Genomic DNA, 19,248 nt, shown 5'->3' with positions numbered 1-19,248 from the left:
TTGGGTGCCACGCCAATGTCCTGTGCTGGTTCCTTTGGGTGCCACACCAATGTCCTGTCCCTGTTCCTTTGGCTGCCACACCAACGTTTTGTCCATTCTGGTTACCACACCAATGTCCTGTCCCTCTCTCTGCCACACCAATGTCCTCTCCATTCCGGCTGCCACACCAATGTCCTGTCCCTCTCTCTGCCCCGCCAATGTCCTGTGCCCGTTCTGGTTACCACACCAATGTCCTGTGCCCTTTCCTCTGGCTGCCACACCAGTGTCCTGTGCTGAGGCCACTGCCCACGTGTCCCCAAGGCTGCCTGAGCTGGCCCATCCCTGTTTTCCATGCAGGAAAGCTGCAGGCCCAGCAGGGCTGAGGTGCAGATCAGAGATGAGGTTTTTGTTACCAACTCATTTCATCCAGCCCCTGTACAACAGGAAATGTGGCAACCGTTTATGGTTAAAGCTTCTGTTTTTCTTCCTTTGGGGAGAGTTGCAGATTCTGCAGCAGAAACTTTGCACAACCGGAGGTTGGGGGTGATTTGTGAGGAGCAACAAGTGTCAGATCTGGCCATGCACTGCAGTGCTTCTCTTCCCAGGCTGTGGCTGCTCTTCCCAGGGCTCCTGCAGCACAGGACTGGTGCTGCTGGCCTGGTTTGGGTCTGGAAGCAGAAAAACAGAATATTTAGGTGTGCAGGACAGGGATGGATGGATGATCCCTGCTTGGGGGGCTCATGGTGTTGCCTGGCCTGAGCATCACATGAGCTGCAAGAAGAAGTAAGGGGTTGAGCCCTTGGATCCCCAGTGCCCTTAAGGGCTCCCCCATCCTTAAACAGCTCCTGGAGCTGGGGTGGCCTCACTCTGGGTCCTCTGGGACAGCTGGCTGGAGTTTGCCTTCATTTTTCTCCCATGACTTCACCGTGTGTCCCCAGGTTTCATCGGGACACTGTGACCATGGTGGGATGCATGCATGACAGAAATTACCAGAACTTTCTTTCCCTGGAGTGGGAGGGTGTGGGAGGAAGAGGAGCTGGGCAGGCTGCAGGTACCCCTGGGCTGCCCAGGGTGGGGAAGGCAGGATGGCAGAGCTGGGCAGAGCTGGAGTGTGTGGTGACATTGGTGACATGGTGTGACACCGGTGACATTGTGTGACACCAATGACGTGCTCCTGAGCCAGCCCCCTCCTGCTGGGAGTGCTTTGGGTTTGTTGGCAGCCAAAACCCTCCTCATGTGCTGTGTGCCTGCTGTGGGGCCCTGGGACTCCTGCTGCCCTGCTGTGCCGTGCCCCTCCATGGAAACCGAGCTGCTCTGAACTGCTGGCACTGTCCCTGGGCTGGGAACGTCACCAGGGGAGGGACCTGGGAGAGAAAAACTGCAGTGACAGGGACAGACAGAGCTGCTGGGCTCGCTTTGGCCATGGAGGGATGGATGGACGGAGGGATGGATGGATGGATGGATGGGGGATGGATGGATGGATGGATGATGGATGGATCCATGGATGGTTGGATGGAGGGATGGATGGATGGATGGATCGGTGGATCCATGGATGGATGGATGGATGGAGGATGGATGGACGGAGGATGCATGGATGGATGGATGATGGATGGATGGATGGATGGATGGATCGGTGGATCCATGGATGGATGGATGGATGGAGGATGGATGGACGGAGGATGCATGGATGGATGGATGATGGATGGATGGATGATGGATGGATCCATGGATGGATCCATGGATGGATCCATGGATGGATGATGGATGGATGGATGGATGGATCCATGGATGGATGATGGATGATGGATGGATGGATGATGGATGGATGGATGATGGATGGTTGGATGGATGGATGGATCCATGGATGGATGATGGATGGATGGAGGATGGATGGAGGGATGGATGATGGATGGATCCATGGATCCATGGATGGATGGATGGTTGGATGGATGGTGGATGGACTCTCTCTGTGCTGGGTTGTGTTTGTGCCATGGCTGATGCTGTGGTGCCCTCAGCCCTGCAGCTCCAGCTCTCTCTGTGCAGGAGGGGACAGTCCCAGGGTCCCGTGTCCTCCCTCCCTGTGTGTTTGGTGAGGGGCAGCACAGCTGTGCCTGTCTCAGTGCTGTGGCACGGGTGACATGAGGAAGTGGAGGCTTTCTGAGAGTTCATCTTCTGTTAACTTATAGGGAAGGGGTGTGGGGGTTTTGTTGCTTTTCTTTTTTTTTTTTCTTTTCCATCACGCTACTTTCAGAATCTCAACCCTCAGCACGGTTTCTAAAGTTGATTTTTAAAGACTCCCCTGCCACCCCAGCACCTGTGAGACACCAAAACTTGGTGCAGTGTGAGCCAAAGGACTCTGACAGACTGGGGAGTTCTGATAAATGGATATTTCACAGAATTCACAGAATTACTGGGTTGGAAGAGACCTTAGAGATCATCGAGTCCAACCCAGCCCCAACCCGTCAACTGAACCCTGGCACCCAGTGCCACATCCAGGCTTTGTTAAACACCCCCAGGGATGGTGACTGCACCACCTCCCTGGGCAGAACATTCCAGAACTTTATCACCCTTTCTGTGAAAAACTTTATGTGCAGTTCTCAAATATCCCAGGAAAGCTTTGCTTTTATTGTCATAAAATGCTTTGGATTGGAAAGAACCTTAAATGTTTAGGGGGAAGGGACCTCATCCAGTGCCACCCCTGCCATGGGCAGGGACACCTTCCCCTGTCCCACAGTGCTCCAGCCTGGCCTTGGGCACTGCCAGGGATCCAGGGGCAGCCCCAGCTGCTCTGGGCCCCTGTGCCAGGGCCTGCCCACCCTGCCAGGGAAGGATTTCTGCCCAATATCTGATGTAAATCTCCCCTCTTTTGGTTCAAAGCCATCACCCCTTGTCCTGTCCCTCCATGCCCCTGTTTAAAGCCTCTCTCCCTCCCCTGGGTGCCACCCCAGTGTCCCTGCTGTCCCCTGGGTGCCACCCCAGTGTCCCTGCTGTCCCCTGAGTGCCACCCCAGTGTCCCTGCTGTCCTCTGGGTGCCACCCCAGTGTCCCTGCTGTCCCCTGGGTGCCACCCCAGTGTCCCTGCTGTCCTCTGGGTGCCACCCCAGTGTCACAGTTGTCCCCTGGGTGCCACCCCAGTGTCACAGCTGCTCCATGGGGAGGGGGTCCCAGAGGTCTCCAGCTGTTTGCTGCTCTGGGGTGGAAATGGAGCAAACCTGAGCTGTCACTGGGGAATGGCCTCAGTGAACCCAGGGCTGCCCAGTCCCAGCCTTCCCTGCCTTGCCAGATTGCAGCCAGGCTTTCAGTTTGTCCTCTGCTTGATTCTCCTCCTGAAAGAAACAGCAAGGGTAGGCTTGGGCAATATTGGCTTATTTACAGTGTCCTTGTCCTGTGTGCTCTGGGGCTGCCTGGGAAGACACAAGCTCTGCTCCCCAAGATGCTTTTTTCCCCCCTTTTTTTTCCCCCTTTTTTTTTTTCCTTTTTTTCCCTTTTTTTCCCCTTTTTTTTCCTTCTCAGAGATTACAGTTTTCATTCTGAGCCTTCCCAGCCTTGATGGCACATCCCTTCACGCTTCCTGCTCCCTGCTAATGCCAGCTTCTGAGCAAGCCCACATAAAATCTGGGCAAAATGCATTTGCAGGCTGTCACCGGGGAGGGCGGTGAGTTCTGGGCAGGCAGCAGAGCTCTGAGCAGGGAGATCCAGCCCACTGAGCATTGCCCAAGGCACACAGAGCCTTGTTTGCTGCAGATTGAGCAGATAAAGCAGGCAGTGATGTGGGAGACCTGCCCTCGAGGGGAGCCAGGGGAGGTTTGGATTGGATAAGAGTGAAAGTTTCTGCATGAAAAGGGGAAATGGTGGAATCACCATGCCTGGAAGTGTTCAAAAGGCTGGGAATGTGACACTTGGGGACATGGTTTCATGGTGCTGTGTTGACAGCTGGGCTTAATCTCAGAGACCTTTTCTGACCTTAATGATTCTGTGATTATTCATTAGTGACATTTCCATGGCTGGCCTTCAGGCAGAGCCCACCTACAGGTCAGACCCGTTGGTTTTGGAGGAAATTCCCCCAAACCTGGGTGAGCAGCAGCCTCTGTCCCCTTCTGGGACAGCGGGCTGGGATTCCTGGGCTGCCTGATTTATTCAGTCACACAGCCAGCATGCTGCTCTTGTGTGCTTTTATTGCTCTGAGCTGTAATTTCCCAAGCTTTGGACAAGAGCAGTGAGAGATTTAACTCCAGCTTCTGCCTGGGTGAGCCCACTGGAAGCTGCTTGAGTTTTGAGCAGTCAGAGCTGTGAATACTGGAAATAGGATGGGATTTTTTTTTTCTTGCATTACTTTGAGGAGTCAGAGCCTTGAATACTGGAAATAGGATGGGATTTTTTTTCTTGCATTACAAAAAGGAAATAAATGCTTGCAGCTGGAGGTGGCTTTGCTTTCAAAGTGGGTTTTAAAGGTTGGATTTTTGCCCTGGTTTGTAGTGGGATGCTTTACTGCTCCGTGCCACCACCTGGTCCATTTTGTGTTGCCTCCACTTCCTGTCACTGGTGTCAGAGGTGGTTTGGGGTTGGGATGTGGCATCCTGCCCATCTGGGGACAGTCCCCACCTGCGTCATCAGTGCTCAGGATCTGAGCAGGATCTGTTCCTGCTTTCAGGAGCTGAACAGATGGAGCATTACCCAACACACAAAGCAGCTAAAGCCCCACTCTTCTGATTGCAGAATGTGACACAAACCGTAGAAGAAGAAAAACCCGAGCCTCCAACCGTCCAGGAGATCAAACAGAAGATTGAAAAGTACAATGCAAAGGTCACCAACTGCCTGCTGATGAAACTGGTACGTGCTGGGCTGGTTTCCCCTCACACACACAGACTGGGGCTGGTTCCTGTGGGCCCTGAATGGGGCCAGCCTGTGGGGAAGGTGGCACTGGGGTGAGGGTGGCTGGCAAGCTGCTTTTCCTCCTGCTGGGCTTCCCAGTGTCACTGACACTCCAGGTGACAGCTCCCAGTAGAGCGTGAGACTCTTGATCTCAGGGTCGTGGGTTCGTGCCCCACGTTGGGCGCCAATAAATTGGAATTAAATACCAATATTGCCTGATGGAACCTGCCTGGGCTCACCTGGCCCTTGCTGCTTGACCAAGGGTGGCAGCTGTGGTGGTTTCACCTGAGAGACACCTTTGGCTGGCTGGATGCTGCAGCTGGGTGCTAGAGACAAGTCCAGGCGTGCAGGAGCTCAGGTTTACCTCTGGTGGAGAAGCTTCAAGGCGAGGTGAAGGAAAAGGAGTCGGTTCTGATGGAGGGCTTGGATCCAGAGCTTTATTCTGGCCCACAGGCCTCTGAATGCAGCACCAGCTCCAACAGAGCAAAGAACCCCGTGGTTGCTGTTCCTTTTAACCCCAGGGAGAAGGGGAGGGAAGGGGCAGGGAGCCACCAACCAGGTAAGGGGGGGGAAGTCTCAGGGGACAAATGACACCTGGATGGCCCAATGTCCCCAGGGCTGAGGCAGCTTTTGAACTCTGCCAATCACACCTTCCCTGCCTCCACCCCTTCCTGCTGGCACCAATCTCTGGCAAGGAGCTGCCACAAAGCCTTGTCCCAGATGGGGATGACTCATGGAGGAACCGGGGCTGTGAGCTGTTGGAAGTGGCTTTAGGAACACAAAACCTCTCTAGAGAGAGAAGCTCTGCCCTCAGCACTGCCAGGCTTCCTGGGTGCACTGTGCAGAACCAGGCTCTTCCCCTGATTCCTGCATTTTTGTGGAGCTGAGGGTGGGATAAGAGACCTGTGGTGGGATCAGGGATGATCTGTAACGTGGAGATGTGAGAATCTCTTAAATGGGGAATAAAACATAAGGAATAAGTTTGGGACATCCTGCTGAACCAGGGGTTTCAAATCCATATTAAGTGCAACTACAAATTCCATGCAATGGAATTTCCATAACTGCCTCGTAGCAGGGCTGGTTTGAAACAAAACAAGATCCCACAGGCGAGAGAGGAAGGGATGAGTCACTACCAAGAGAAAATCAGCAGTGACTGTCCTGAAATTACTGGGTACTTTTGACATGATTAATGAGAAACGCTGGAACTCCCAGAGCGGGGGCAGCTCCTGCTGTCACCCCACGCTTGTTGTGGTGGGAAAGGGGCTGGAAAAGCTTCCTGGAGCCTGATCCTTGTGTGCTTTGTCCCCAGAACGATGATGGGACCTACACAGGGTTCATCAAGGTGCACCTGAAGCTGCGGCGGCCGGTGACGGTGCCGGCCGGGATCCGGCCCCAGTCCATCTACGATGCCCTCAAGGAGGTGAACCTGGCTGAGATGACAGACAAGAGGACCTCCTTCTACCTGCCCCTGGATGCCATCAAGCAGCTGCACATCAGCAGCACCACCACGGTGAGCGAGGTGATCCAGGGGCTGCTGAAGAAGTTCATGGTGGTGGATAACCCCCAGAAGTTTGCACTTTTCAAGGAGATGAGGAAAGATGGGCAAGGTGAGTTTAGGGCCTGGCAGCTCTGCCTGGGGACTCACTGGGGTCTCAGGCAGGAAAAGCCTAAATCCAGGTGAATCAATGGCCAGACCTCCACAGGTGCTTAGGGTAACAGGGAATTGAAACCACCTGAGACCTTACAGGGATCGTTGTGAATCTGAGACTCCGCCCTGTGATCCTGAGCATCCTTTTCCATGCTCCAGCTGATCCCCTGAGCTTCCCTCTGCCCTGGCAGCCCTGATCTCACTGGGGCTGTCTGCTGTCCTTGCAGTGCTCTTCCAGAAGCTTCCTCTCACCGAGTACCCCCTGTACCTGCGGCTGCTGGCGGGCCCTGACACCGACGCGCTGAGCTTTGTGCTGAAGGAAAACGAAACAGGGGAAGTTGAGGTACATTGGTGACTTTTCCTTGTTTTCACACAAATATGGAGCACGTGGCAGAGCTGGGAGATGTGTGACAGAGGCAGCACAAAAAGGGCTGTTTCCCTCTTAGAGGTCTTGTATTGCTCCTGAATGATCTGGGTTTTTTAAAACAATTCACACTTGAACTGGGTTTTTTAAACAATTCAAACTTGAGTCTTTTATTGCTCCTGAATGATCTGGGTTTTTAAAACAATTCACGCTTGAACTGGGTTTTTAAAACAGTTCACACTTGAGCTGTGGAAATGCTGAGGCCAGTTTTGATGGCCACTCCATAATCTGTTTATGGAACCCGGCAGTGCAGCCCCAGGGTTAATCCTCTCTAATTAGATTAGCTGAGCACTGTTATAAGTAATCCACTAATTTAAGTAAAAGCCAGGGACACTCAGGTAATAAATTCACAGCCAGTTTTGGGTTGAAATCTTGCTCTCCACCACTGTGAAGCAAATGCTGGGAGCTGCTGCATCCTGCAGGATTCTGCTTCTCGTTTGGGGTGGGAGGATTGGGATGGTCCTTCCTGCTGTAGCCCTTTATCCCATCCTTCTCACCACTCGAGGTGAAATCCCTGGAGATCAGACACATTTAAATGTATTTTATTGCTCCTGCTCACAGATTCGGAGGTAAGAACCCACAAAGCCCAGCAGGTGTGTGCTCACTTTGCCTCTCTGCTGGTTTTGCAGTGGGACGCCTTCTCCATCCCGGAGCTGCAGAACTTCCTGATGATCCTGGACAAAGAGGAGAAGGACAAAATCCAGCAAGTGCACAAGAAGTATGAGAGGTTCAAACAGAGACTGCAACAGACCCTGAAAGAGGCCAGAGGCAAACCTGGATAACCTTCAGGAGGCACTGGGCATCAGACTAAGATAGAGACTGTTTTTAATGAAAAGACTTCTCAGGACACCTTAGTAGTCATTCTCCCTCTTCAACCTTCCTTAAGGACTGGCTCCCAGCACCCCTAAAATGATCTTATTGCATTTTCTTCTTCTGAAACCTCTTCTCCCAGGACCAGAGCCAGTCCAAGAACGGGAAGCCTGTTTATAAAACAGCTTCAACAAAGCAAACACAGCTGCTGGTTGGATTTCCAGCCGTGCCATCCTCTGGAGAGGCTGCGTGGAAAATCCTCAGTGTGACACCCAACAGGACCCCTGTGCTGGCTGAAGTTTGGAGCAGGGCAGCTCTTGCTGTTCCTGCTCCTCCCAGCGAGCTGCTTGTTCCTGTTTGGAGGTGCTGTGGCCCACAGTGCCCTCATGGCCCAGTTCTGGTTTCGTAAGGAGAGCACAGGAAAAGGGGAGGAGGTTGTTGCACCAAACCACGTGGGTGTTGCTGCTCTAGCCAAGCCCTGGACTTGTTCAGGGCTAAGGCAGCCAGGGAAATGCCAGGTTAGGACACCAAGGCAGCTGCAACACCCCAACAGTCTGTTAGTAAATATTATTGCAACTTGGTAATAGTAATTCCCAGGAAAATCATTCATTTTGATTCTATTTGACTTCTAATTTTGGAAAGAGCTGAATTACAGTAACTGTCCCTGATGCTTAGCCAAGTTAGCCAGGGTTTCACCAGTTCTCTACTCTGTAGGAATTGGAACCTATGTTCCCAGAAATTCTGTTTGAAAAGTGTAAAGGTGATGGTTGGGGCACAGGCTGAGGGTTCAGTGTTGAAGGTTGAGCAATATGTGTCCATCAGAGGAACCCAGGAAAGCTCAAAACCCCTTCACAAATCAGATTTTGAGCTGTGAGCGCGCCTGGCCCCGAGGGAGAGGAGCCCCATCCAGGGCTGGGGTGTGGAGGTGGCACCAAGGAAGGGAATTCCTGTCCTTGGGTGCTTTCTGCTCGCCTCACCTGGGCTTCCTCCTGCTCCTGCTGTCCCAGCCCTGCTGTCCCTGTGCCCTGTTCTCCCTCCCCACTCTCAACTGGTGCTGTCCTGCATGTCCAGGAGGCTTCCCAGGATTTGCTCTCTCCGTGGAGCCAGGAGAGGACAGCAAGTCTCTCTCTGCCTGTCTCAGGGCTGCCACCACACCATGCTGAGCATCCCTCAGCAAAGTCCTCGAGCTGCAGGCTGGGTCCCTGCCCTCCCTCCTGCTGCTGAGGCCGTGCAGGGGTCACTGCTGGGCTGCAATGATCCTGGGGGAGAGGATGGGCCCCGTGTTTACCCTCAGTGCTCCATACCGAGCACGCTGCACACAGCCAGGGCCAGCCCTCCCTCTGTTCACAGCCCAGGGAACGGGGAATGTCAGTGCTGGATTGGGATGGAGCAGGGACGGGGTTTGGTGTGGGCTCACGGAGCTCACTGTGGCTGCTGGGATCCCTCCTGCACCCCGTGGGAGGGGAGGCAGCCCGTTATTGGGGAATAGGGAGGAGTTCAAATTTACCTCAGTGCCTTTTTTTTCCCTTAAGTGTGAAAACCTTGCATTTGGGCTAAGGAGGAAGCTGTGCAGAGCCTTGTCCCTCCTGTCCCCACAGCACTGGTGTGACGAGGCCCTCGTGTCTGGGGAGGGATGAGGAACTGCTTTGTTTCTTTCTGGAAGGTGATTGCTTGGGATTATTATTTTTTTTTTCCAGATTTTGAGTATGTTTCTAAACTTTATGAGAGTAACTGCATTACTTGGTGTGAAAGCCGCTTTCTGCCGAGCTCAGTTGCAGCTCCTGTTGTGGTCAGCAGTGAGGGTTTGTTTGCTCGCAGGGCTCTCTCTGGTGCAGAGGAGCCTCCAGCTGTACTGTACTCTACACCCAACGACCTTTAACACCCGCCGTGCTCTGGGGCTGTTTGTCCAGCCACAGGCAGACTTAGCACTTCACTGTTCACTGGTGGAGTCATTGAAATACCGTTTATCTGGTGCTTTGAGCCTTGAGAGCACCGTATAAATACTTCAGTTCCACCGTGGGGAAGAGCGCTGTAGAAACTGCCGGTGGCTCTCAGAGGGAAGAGCCACACGCTTGGTTTGAAATCCCTTTTCTTTCTGGCTGAAAGTTGTGCAGGTTTAGTTCTAGTTTTATTTTTATGTTGGTGTCCCCTGTCCCTTCCTGGCCCCAGCATGTCTTTGACAGTTTGTAGAAGGCATGGCTTCGTATGCAATCACTGTGGATGCTGCTGAAAACCTCCTGCACCAGCAGGGCTCGTTCTTTTGGGGTTTTTTTGGTTTTTTTTCAATATGAGGGGCATTTGAGGAATTGGTAGGTGTGGAAACTCAAATTCTCAAGGGTCAGTTGAGCTGGTTTTAGGAGTATTTGCCCCTTCTTTAAGCGCAAATCCTGTTGGCAGTGCCTTTGGTTAGCAATTGTCTCGTGTAAGTTTATTTTCCATGGCTACTGTAAAACCTGTAAAATAATGTGTATAGGATGGAATAGTAGAGCTTCTATGGCAAAGTGAAATGCATTTTTGCAATGCTGTAATTTATTTTTACTACTCCCTAGTGATTCTATGGCATTTTTACAAAATGTCTCACTCTCAACTTTTTTTGAAGGTTCTGGAACTATTTGTTCATACGCAGACAGTGTAAGAGAAATGAGAATAAAGCTGTCAGTAATTAAAGAAATCTCTTGAACTTCTTTTTCTGGTGCCCTCCTATGGAACGTCAGTGGATTTAGCCTAAAGGGAAATACAGGAATCCTTCCTAGAAGTGAATTTAAATTTCCTAACTTACTGTTAAAGAGCTAAAGAATATTCACACCTGTAAGACCTGACCAAAGTGTTCCATTAATTTAATCTTTTAGCTGGGGCTGACAGAACTGTTACCTGTGATAAATTACAGCTCATGTCACACCTTTAGATGTATTTTTATATATAAAAATAATATAAACTACAGAAGTCCAGCTAATGCAGTTAATTCTCAATGCTGGAATGTCTGAATTCAATATGTGGAAATTTTTTAAAAGTTTAGAAAGATAAAATCTCAGCCAGAGGGGTTTTACTCAGTGGCAGAACACACTGCACTGTCCCAGGATTGTGTTGGAATGTATTTTTCTCATATTTCAGAGATTTATTCCACATCCTTGATCAAAGATGCAAAGCAAGAATGTTAAACCACCCAAAAACCACTGTAGCATCCAGTGCTTCAGTATCAATTTCCATTAAAAAAAATCACAAGAGAATAATGCCAAGGGGTTTATTGAGCTTTTTATTTTTATGAAAAAGGAACACCTGGAGTACAATTATTATTATTATTATTTGGGTGAATTCCAGACCTTGTAAACATCCAGGACTCATTGTGGAATGAGCAGGGCCTGTGCATGATCCTTCTATAAATAATGAAAATACTGAGAGCTGAGCAATCCTTAGAGCTGATTTTCCTCCTACTTCTTGCGGCCAAGCTTTGGAGCCTTGTCCAGGCCCTGGATGTATTTCCGAGGTAGCTGATATTCTTCTGCAACACAACCAAGAGCTCACTTCAGCTAAGGAAGACCTAAAGAATTGAAACATCTCAGTTTGGCTGCAAGCAGCCCAGTTCCAGAACCTTCTTACCAAGCAGCATCTTGGCCAGATGATGGATTTGGTTGCCTTGGATCTGGACCTGGACTCTGTCCTTTGTTCCTGGTGCTGGGCTGATGGTGGCACTGGCTTGGACCTTTTGTTGGAGAGTGTTGGCCACACATTGTGGGTCCAGACCATACAGCTCAAGGTTCTTGATAATTGTCACCTGTGGGGTTAAATGATGATTGGAAACATCACTGCTGAAGGGTTAAATAATAATTGGAAACATCACTGCTGAAGGGTTAAATAATGATTAGAAGCATAACTGCTGAAGGGTTAAATATTAATTGGAAGCATCACTGCTGAAGGGTTAAATATTAATTAGAAGCATAACTGCTGAAGGGTTAAATAATAATTGGAAGCATCACTGCTGAAGGGTTAAATAATAATTGGAAGCATCACTGCTGAAGGGTTAATAATGATTGGAAACATCACTGCTGAAGGGTTAATAATGATTGGAAACATCACTGCTGAAGGGTTAAATAATAATTGGAAGCATCACTGCTGAAGGGTTAATAATGATTGGAAACATCACTGCTGAAGGGTTAAATAATAATTAGAAACATCACTGCTGAAGGGTTAAATAATAATTGGAAACATCACTGCTGAAGAGTTAAAAAATTATTGGACTCACCACTGCTGAAGGGTTAAAAAGTGATTAGAAACATCACTGCTGAATGGTTAAATGACAATTGGAGTCATCACTGCTGAAGGGTTAAATAATAATTGGAAACAGCACTGCTGTGGGTTTAATAATGCTTAGAAACTAGTAAAGACTGGAAATAGCACTGCTGAGGGTTTAATACTGATTGCCAAAGCTGCCCTCAGGATCTGGGATTTCACCTGCTCAACCCCCCTCATTTAATTGTCTTTTTTCACCTTCTTGTTTGATGATCTCTGTGCTATGCTGATGTCAATGGGCTCGATGTTTCCTTTCCTCACCACGGGTTCTTGTCCAGAAAATGTCACCTGGTGTAAGGGCTGCAGTCGTTCCAGGCACCTGGACAAAACAATAATCTGTGGCATTCTGGGAAGGGATACTGAGCACAAGCACCTGCTCAAAAGGATGTCCCATTTAAGGTGTGAGATCTCATCTTGCTCCTATTTATCTCCAGGAAATGACAAATCAGGCAGCTCCCACCATGGGGTTCGAGTTGCAGGCAATCAATCTGTGCAGTTCTGGGAAGGGATATTGAGGGAACAATCACCTGCTCAAGAGTTCATCCCATTTAAGGTGTGAGATCTCATCCTGCTCTGATTTATCCAACAGGCAGTCACACAGAATGGCATTCACCTTTACAAAGCTGCAAAACAAAAGCACACAGAAGGAGCAAACCAGGTCACTTTTTTTTCCTCTAATTTCAGCCTCTCCTGTAGAAGCAGGGGAGGAAAACTTCCACCTGTACTCACTTTTTGTTTGTTTCATCAACCAACTCGTTACTCTTCACGTAGTTAATGATGATGTTTCTCACCTCACTGCTTGAGAGGATGCTGCCTTTTCTGAGGACAAAGAGAATTTTGAACTCAAAGTATTTGGGAGTTGGGTTCTGGCAGTAAGAGAGAAACAGCGACTACAGTTTTGTTGGTCTCTCTCTTCATTTTTTTTTTTTTGTGCTTACCTGTGTCCAGATTCCTGAAAGAGTGGGATCATTTTTGTGGAGACCCCATAGAGTAGAATGATCTCAGGAGCATGGTACACTTGTTCTCTCTCTTCACTCTTGCTATCTTGGGCAGCAGAGGCTGAGGAAAATCCTTCAGGCACTGCAAATGCTTTAATGCTGCCACAAGAATTGTTTGGTGTGAGTAGAAGGGATGGAAACAGAGCTGGAGGCAGCAGATTCCACTCCCATCTTTAAAGGCTGATATTGTTCTACGTACTCTGGGTGTTTCCAGTCCACGTCCACGATGCTCTCCACACCTTTGCTCAGCTCCTTCACTTGCAAGATCCTCTGGTGCTGCATGCATTGCAGGAATTTAGAGAACTGAAGGAAGCAACAATCAGAAATGTGGAGTCAAGTATTTTCAACTCCTGCTCTTGTGTTTTAAACTTTTTCTCTTTCTCTGTTAATTATTAAAATTAATTTTTTAAAAAACCACCCAAACCAACAGAAAAATCTCACCTTCTTATAGCTTGATTTCTTTATGTCCAGTTGTTTTCCAGCAGGGCTATAAATGGATTTTTTAAAAGTTCTTTAGTTATGAGTCACCCTTCATTTCTTCTGAAATCTTGCTACTTATGCTAGAAGTTTCTTAACAGCAGGAATACAAATCACACAGAGGAAGAGCTACACCAAAGAAGCTGATAAATAGAATGTGATGAGTGAAATTAGTGCTGATGATCTTGAGGCAGGCAGCAGCCACTCAGGTGACCAAACCATGGTGAAACCAATGTCAGCCAAGCCAAGTTGGCTCCCAAGTGCAAATCCAGGTCTGGACAATCCTTACATCCAAGTATTTAATGTAAGGATTGTATATGATCCAAGTATTTGATGGCAGAAGTGAGAATAACCTTAATTAAGAACTGGAATTCAGTTTTTACTCAAAACCTGTTTCCTAAATATCCCACACAATCTTCACATTTTAAAGACCAAATCCCAGCATGCAAATCCCAATTCCATCTCCTTCCCACGTACCAGCAGGAGACCATGTGGCTGCCTAGAAATGTGCTGGTGAGCAGGGGGAGATCTGACTTCTTTACTCTGCATTTTAAAGCATGGAAAAAGCACTGATTAAACAATGCATCCATTTGCTCTGCAGGGAGAAAAAAGGACAGGTAGGCAGTGAGTTGTCTGTGAGCTTCAGCAAACCAAAGGGGCACGGTTTGGGTTTCCTGGCATCTAAAAATACCTTGTGGGGTCCTGCTGTCCTCAGCCTCCTGCTGGTCCCCTGTGCTGGCATCCTCAGCTGGTTCTGCAGCTCTGTTCTCATGGAGCTCCTCCTTCCCCAGCAGTTGTGCACGAGTGTCTGTGTCCCTCAGGCTCAAATCCCTGATGTCCACGTGCTGCTCTGGCTCAGGGGAGCAGCTGCTGCCAGGCTCCTTCCCCTGCAGCTCCTCCTGGTCTCCAGCACTCTCCATTGCAGCAGGATCTGTCACCAAGGGAGCTAAGGTAGGAGGAGAAGATTTGTCACCATATTCCCTACAAAAGGAAGAAAAAGCAGAACACAGCTTTCCTTTTGCTGCTTTCAACCACAGGACAGTGAACAGATGTCACCCTGAATAAAGGAACTGGCACCTGCATGGGTCTTTTTCTGCAATCTCTGAACTGTAAAATTTACTTTGAACTCATCTTCCTCCATTAATTCCAAATAAAGTTCCTATCTGAGCTGTACCCAAATAATTCACTAAGTTGGCCTGACAGATTAATCTCAGATTTGGGTTTCAGTAAACACACGAGACCTGTTGCCCATTTTCCCCCAGGCCTGGCAGTTACCCACCAGAGGTGATCCAGGTGAGTGTGCAGCACAGCAAAGCCCTTCCCTTTCATTCCAGCAGCCAGCATCTCCTCCGTGGACATGGTGGCAACTCCAACTGCCACGGGAGCTCTGGGAAAAGAAGGGAATGTTGGAGCAGGACAACACAAACACCCTGTGCTACTGCACACAGGCTGTGCTAATGTGTCACACTGAATTTATTTTACAGCCTCCCTGCTCTTTACAAATTGTGGGTTTCTTTTCAAGGTTCTACATTTTTTTCTGGTATGTAAGGTTTTTCAAAGAATCCTGAGCCCGGATGAAGTGAAGGTCGTGCAGTGACACATTCTGGCTTTTAATAAATGACAAGAAGTGCATGCACTGCCAGAGGAGACCAGCAGTGAGAGAGAACCAATGGCTTTAACATTCCCTGACTCAGAACTTCCACACAGACACAAAGACAGTTGTGCAGAATTCAATATTTTGTTAAAAACACTGGTCCAAAAGAACCAATTTACAAAGCTTCCCACCTCAGTTCAACCATATCCTAACTCAAAAAATTAAGGTTTTTTTTCTGCTGTATCTTCCACTGCTGAGGCCCCTCGAAGACAACACTTCTGCTTCGATTTCCTCAAAGTTCTTCACGTCATTTTTAGTTTCTGGACAGGCTGTGGATGGGAGAATGCTCTGTACCTGTTTCCCAGCAGGGTGACAGCACAGAGCGTGCCCCGTGTCACTTGAGGGAGGCCAGAAGGTGGCACCACAACTCCTGGCAGCATCAGGTCTGCGGGAAGAATGAAGCGCATCCATTTCTCAATGAAACGCTCAGGCACCGCCTCCGCCCCCCTCCCTCCCTCCCGTTACTCAGCAGAACCACGAGCTGAGCACACGCCAGGGAGAACAGGAGTCTCTGTTTCTCCTCCTCAAGCACCGCTTTTCCCCCGTGGAGCGCGGGATCCAATCCATAATCCATGCTGGGCACATCCCAAAAAACTGCAGAGGAGCGAAGCTTGCTCAGCCCTGTCAGACCTGAGGGACTGTTTTGAACGAGCTCCCAGCAAAGCTCTTCATTAATGGCATGGAAAGGAACAAGGAGAAGCACCAGGAATATCCCATTTACCCTTCCCAAGGGAAGGTTATCCCAGCAGCTTTTTCCCTGGAGACAGAATTGCCTCAAAGTTTCCACTGCTGCCCCATCCCTCCTGAACGTGCCACATCAGCTGCAGCCAGCTGGCAATTCTCAGGGAGTTGCCTCCTCACTGTTTTGGATAGAAACCACACCCCTGCTTCCTTCTGCTTCCCACACCTGGGAGGACCAGCCTGGGGTGGGAGCAAAGCAGAGCTTTCCATGCTGCAGGTGTGGCACCATGTCCTCACCAAAGGATGGGAGCAGCAGCTGCTCTCCCTCACTGCAGCTCTCTGCAGTCTGAGCTCTTCCATGGCTTGGTTTTGCAGACATCTCACATTTTTCTCAGCATTCCTGATTTAATGTGGAGCCTGAAGAAGCCGAGATTTTTCCCCCTGTTCATTGTCACAAGTATTTTTATCAAGTCTACAATGAACTCTGCAGCTGCCACCAGAGCTCCACATGGCTGGGGACAGAAACCACATCAAGGCCTTAATGTGACCGCATAAGCAGCATTCAATGATGCAAATTAGCAGGGCAGACAGCAGGTATTTGAATTTATGGAAGAGATATCCCAAAAGATGCTGCTTTTAGGAACTGAATGTCCTCCAGTGCTCCAGCCTGCAGCACTGGAGAGCCTGGTGCCTTTCCTCTCCCTTCTGAGGACTGGCTCTACCTCTCCCCCTGCCTTTGTGGCCATTGTCTCCCGGCCAGCTCCTTATCTTTGGATCCTGCACAGAGGTAGCCTGGTTGCCAGGGGCGATGAATGTCCCGCAGGACTCTTTCATCAATGTCCTGCCCCATTAGCAAGTCTTTTTGCCCAGAAACTGGGTCATTCTAAGTCAGCAGCGAGGCTCTCTCAGATGTCTATCACAGCACTTTCTTTTCCCCAAGAGCAAACAAAGCAGAGAGACCTGAGTTCCACTTTGGATGCTGTGTCATGGAAAAAGACATCCCTCCCTAGGTGAGCACTTCCAGGTAGAGATCAAGGCTGCAGCAGCTCAAATTTAATCTTTTTCTGCTTGAGCAGTTCAGCAATTTCATTTTATAATGGGCTGATTCTCCTGAGTCTGAACTGCATCCAAAGCAGGTTCCAGAAAACAGACACCTTTCCTGTTGGTCTTGATCCATGATGAGGTGGTAGAGCCAGTAACCCAGGAGTCAGCTCCAGCCCCACCTGCACAATGCCCAGGCTGCCTGACAGTGATTGCACTGCAGCTCCCAAACCACATTTCCTTCCTCTCCACAGGATGAGCTTGTTCACCTGGGCACTGACAGGAAGCAGGGGGGCAGCAAAGGAGCTGTCAAAAGGGACAGACCAATGGCACAGGGAGTTCTGTGTCCCAGTTCAGGGCTGCTCAGCACCCTGAGAAGGGATTTCCAAATCTCAGCCTCCCACACTGAGCAGGTTACTGCTTTAAACACCTTCACCTACTTTCCTTCCTTCACAAACTCTTTTTACAGCTAATTTATTTCCTTTCTAGGACACCACCACTATAAAATTTTTTGAGTACTCACTCCTTCTATTTATTTCAGGTACATTTTTGCCACTGTGAAAGAAAACATCTAAAAAGTCCTTTAGGCAACCTCCTTTTTGCAGTGCAAAGGGACAAAGTTCTGGTGCTCTTACCTGCACCTCCTGCAAGTTTCTGTAGCACTGGGGGCCATGTTGCAAAGGCAGGGAGAAGGTCTGGGTAGACCCACAGAGTGTACACTGTCCCAAAACAGAAGTAAATTTTAAAATGCATCATTAAGAACATTTCTAGATGCTGTTTCTTTTCATCTTTAAGACTAAACTCTCAGTGGATAATCAAGGAGATTAAGCTTAATTAGATAATAAAACACTTAATTGGATAATAAAGAAATGTGAAATCAAAACAATGCCACAATAATTAACTGGGAAGGTAAGCAAAGAGGGAGGATTACTCCAGTCCATTCCCCCTACCTGTTGGATACAGAACTTTCTCAACTTCAAACAGAATCGGGTTCCTGTGGTTCATGTAAACAGTGATGGCCTCCCCTTTGTGAGAGTATATTTTGATGACATTGAGCTCTTCCTTGTTTGGAACCAACTCAGCCACTTGTTCAGTGCTCAGGCTGGGAAAAGCTGCTGCCACATCACTTCGTAGCTTCCTCCTGCAATGAAAAAAAACCCAAATGTGTTACAAAGCTGCTTAGGCCATCCCTCAAACTAATTCCAACAACTGCTGTTCTGCTCTGTCGCCTGTTCCTGAGATTCCCACCTCTTCACAGGAGATAATCTGAAACATTTGTGTCTGGGTTTACAAACGATCTGAACGATACACTTGCCCTGCTCTTATCTTCTTTAAACATCTGCTTTCAGCTTCTGTTTGCAGCCCGTGCCTCTGTTTCGTGCTGTGATTTCAACCTGGGAGTGCCACACTGGCTCTGCCCAGCTGTCACCTACAGCTGGAGCAGGGGACAGCCAGATCTCCCTGTCCCCCAGTTTTAATTGAAGTTAAGCCCTAGTGACCAACACAGGGGGGTTTGTGGTCATTCACAGCAGTGTCCAGTGAACCTGAACAATCAGGAGGTCAGCCCAGCAGTGCTACTCAGGAACACAGAGAATTAGAGAATTACAGATGGTTCGGGTTAAAGGAGACTTTAAATCCCATCCAGTCCCACCCCTGCCATGGCAGGAACACCTTCCACTGTCCCAGGTGCTCCAAGCCCCATCCAGCCTGGCCTTGGGCACTGCCAGGGATCCAGGGGCAGCCACAGCTGCTCTGGGCACCTGTGCCAGCACCTCCCCACCCTCACAGGGAATAATTTCTTCCTAATATCCAATATAAACCTACCCTCATCCAGTTTAAAGCCATCCCCCCTAGTCCTGTCACTCCACTCCTTATCCAAACCCCCTCTTCGTCTCACAGCCCCGTTACACACTGAACTCTGCTATAAATAAGCACAGAAGGCCTCATCCAGGCTTCGGCATAACATTTCAATTAAACCTGGCTTAATTACGGCAACATCTTCCAGCGAAACGCACAACTCCGTGCTCAGGCCGGGAGTGTGCCACAAGCAGGGGCTGAAAGCAGCTACTCCCGGGGTATCGCCGACCGCGGCCCCGGGGCCGAGCCCCGCGCGTCCCCCCGGCCCGGCGGGGGGGGTCCCTGCCTGCGGGGTCCCGACGCGGCACTCACCGGTCCGAGCCCTTGATGCTGGTGTTGGCCCTCACGCGGAACGCCCTGGCGAACATGGCGGGCCCGCGCCGTCCCCTCAGCCCGCGGCGGCCGCCATGGCGCCGTCCGCGCCCATAAACCGTCCGGCTGGAAACGGCGTCCGGCCGCGCCGAGCCCCCGCGACCCCCGCTCCGCCGCCCTCAGGGCTCCCGGGCCCTCTCGTCCGCGTT

At 49.8% G+C, this 19,248-nt stretch overlaps 2 protein-coding genes across 4 annotated transcripts in view; one reads left to right on the top strand and one right to left on the bottom strand.

Annotated features, from left to right (window-relative positions):
- Positions 1-10,403, top strand: part of RASSF5 (Ras association domain family member 5) — a 34,189-nt gene extending 23,786 nt beyond the window's left edge. For 2 of the 3 annotated variants that reach the window (XM_071450289.1, XM_071450291.1), the window contains 4 exons: positions 4,695-4,808; positions 6,160-6,457; positions 6,726-6,841; positions 7,552-10,403. In XM_071450289.1, the coding sequence (XP_071306390.1) occupies positions 4,695-4,808; positions 6,160-6,457; positions 6,726-6,841; positions 7,552-7,704 (681 nt within the window). In that variant the 3' untranslated portion in view covers positions 7,705-10,403. Of the gene's footprint in view, positions 1-4,629; positions 4,809-6,159; positions 6,458-6,725; positions 6,842-7,551 lie in introns of all 3 variants that reach the window. The other variant, XM_071450292.1, reaches the window with a different exon arrangement.
- A 556-nt stretch (positions 10,404-10,959) lies between these two features.
- Positions 10,960-19,198, bottom strand: EIF2D (eukaryotic translation initiation factor 2D). Its single transcript, XM_071450287.1, has 15 exons — positions 19,040-19,198; positions 17,821-18,011; positions 17,506-17,589; positions 15,443-15,533; positions 14,774-14,881; positions 14,186-14,475; positions 13,972-14,089; positions 13,459-13,504; positions 13,217-13,320; positions 12,958-13,116; positions 12,749-12,838; positions 12,547-12,642; positions 12,218-12,338; positions 11,330-11,504; positions 10,960-11,231 (listed from the first exon to the last, which is right to left on the bottom strand). Exons 1-15 carry the CDS (start codon positions 19,093-19,095, stop codon positions 11,161-11,163), a joined length of 1,800 nt encoding a protein of 599 aa, XP_071306388.1. The 5' UTR covers positions 19,096-19,198; the 3' UTR covers positions 10,960-11,160.
- Between the last annotated feature and the right edge of the window lie 50 nt (positions 19,199-19,248).

The sequence above is a fragment of the Agelaius tricolor genome, unplaced genomic scaffold (assembly GCF_023055355.1).
Source record: "Agelaius tricolor isolate 1412-34295 unplaced genomic scaffold, bAgeTri1.0.p SCAF_30, whole genome shotgun sequence".
NCBI lineage: Eukaryota > Metazoa > Chordata > Aves > Passeriformes > Icteridae > Agelaius > Agelaius tricolor.
Note: the sequence above shows the minus strand (reverse complement) of the source record. Positions and strands in the feature narration are given on the sequence as shown.

Bases quoted from the DNA above. Each gene is read 5' to 3' on its own strand.
- EIF2D (XM_071450287.1), bottom strand. From the start codon at position 19,095: ATGTTCGCCAGGGCGTTCCGCGTGAGGGCCAACACCAGCATCAAGGGC. The intron at 18,012-19,039 runs GTGAGTGCCGCG...TTTTCATTGCAG, and splicing joins AGCATCAAGGGCTCGGACCG to GAGGAAGCTACGAAGTGATG. The intron at 14,090-14,185 runs GTATTTTTAGAT...TTCTCCCTGCAG, and splicing joins GGACAGCAGGACCCCACAAG to AGCAAATGGATGCATTGTTT.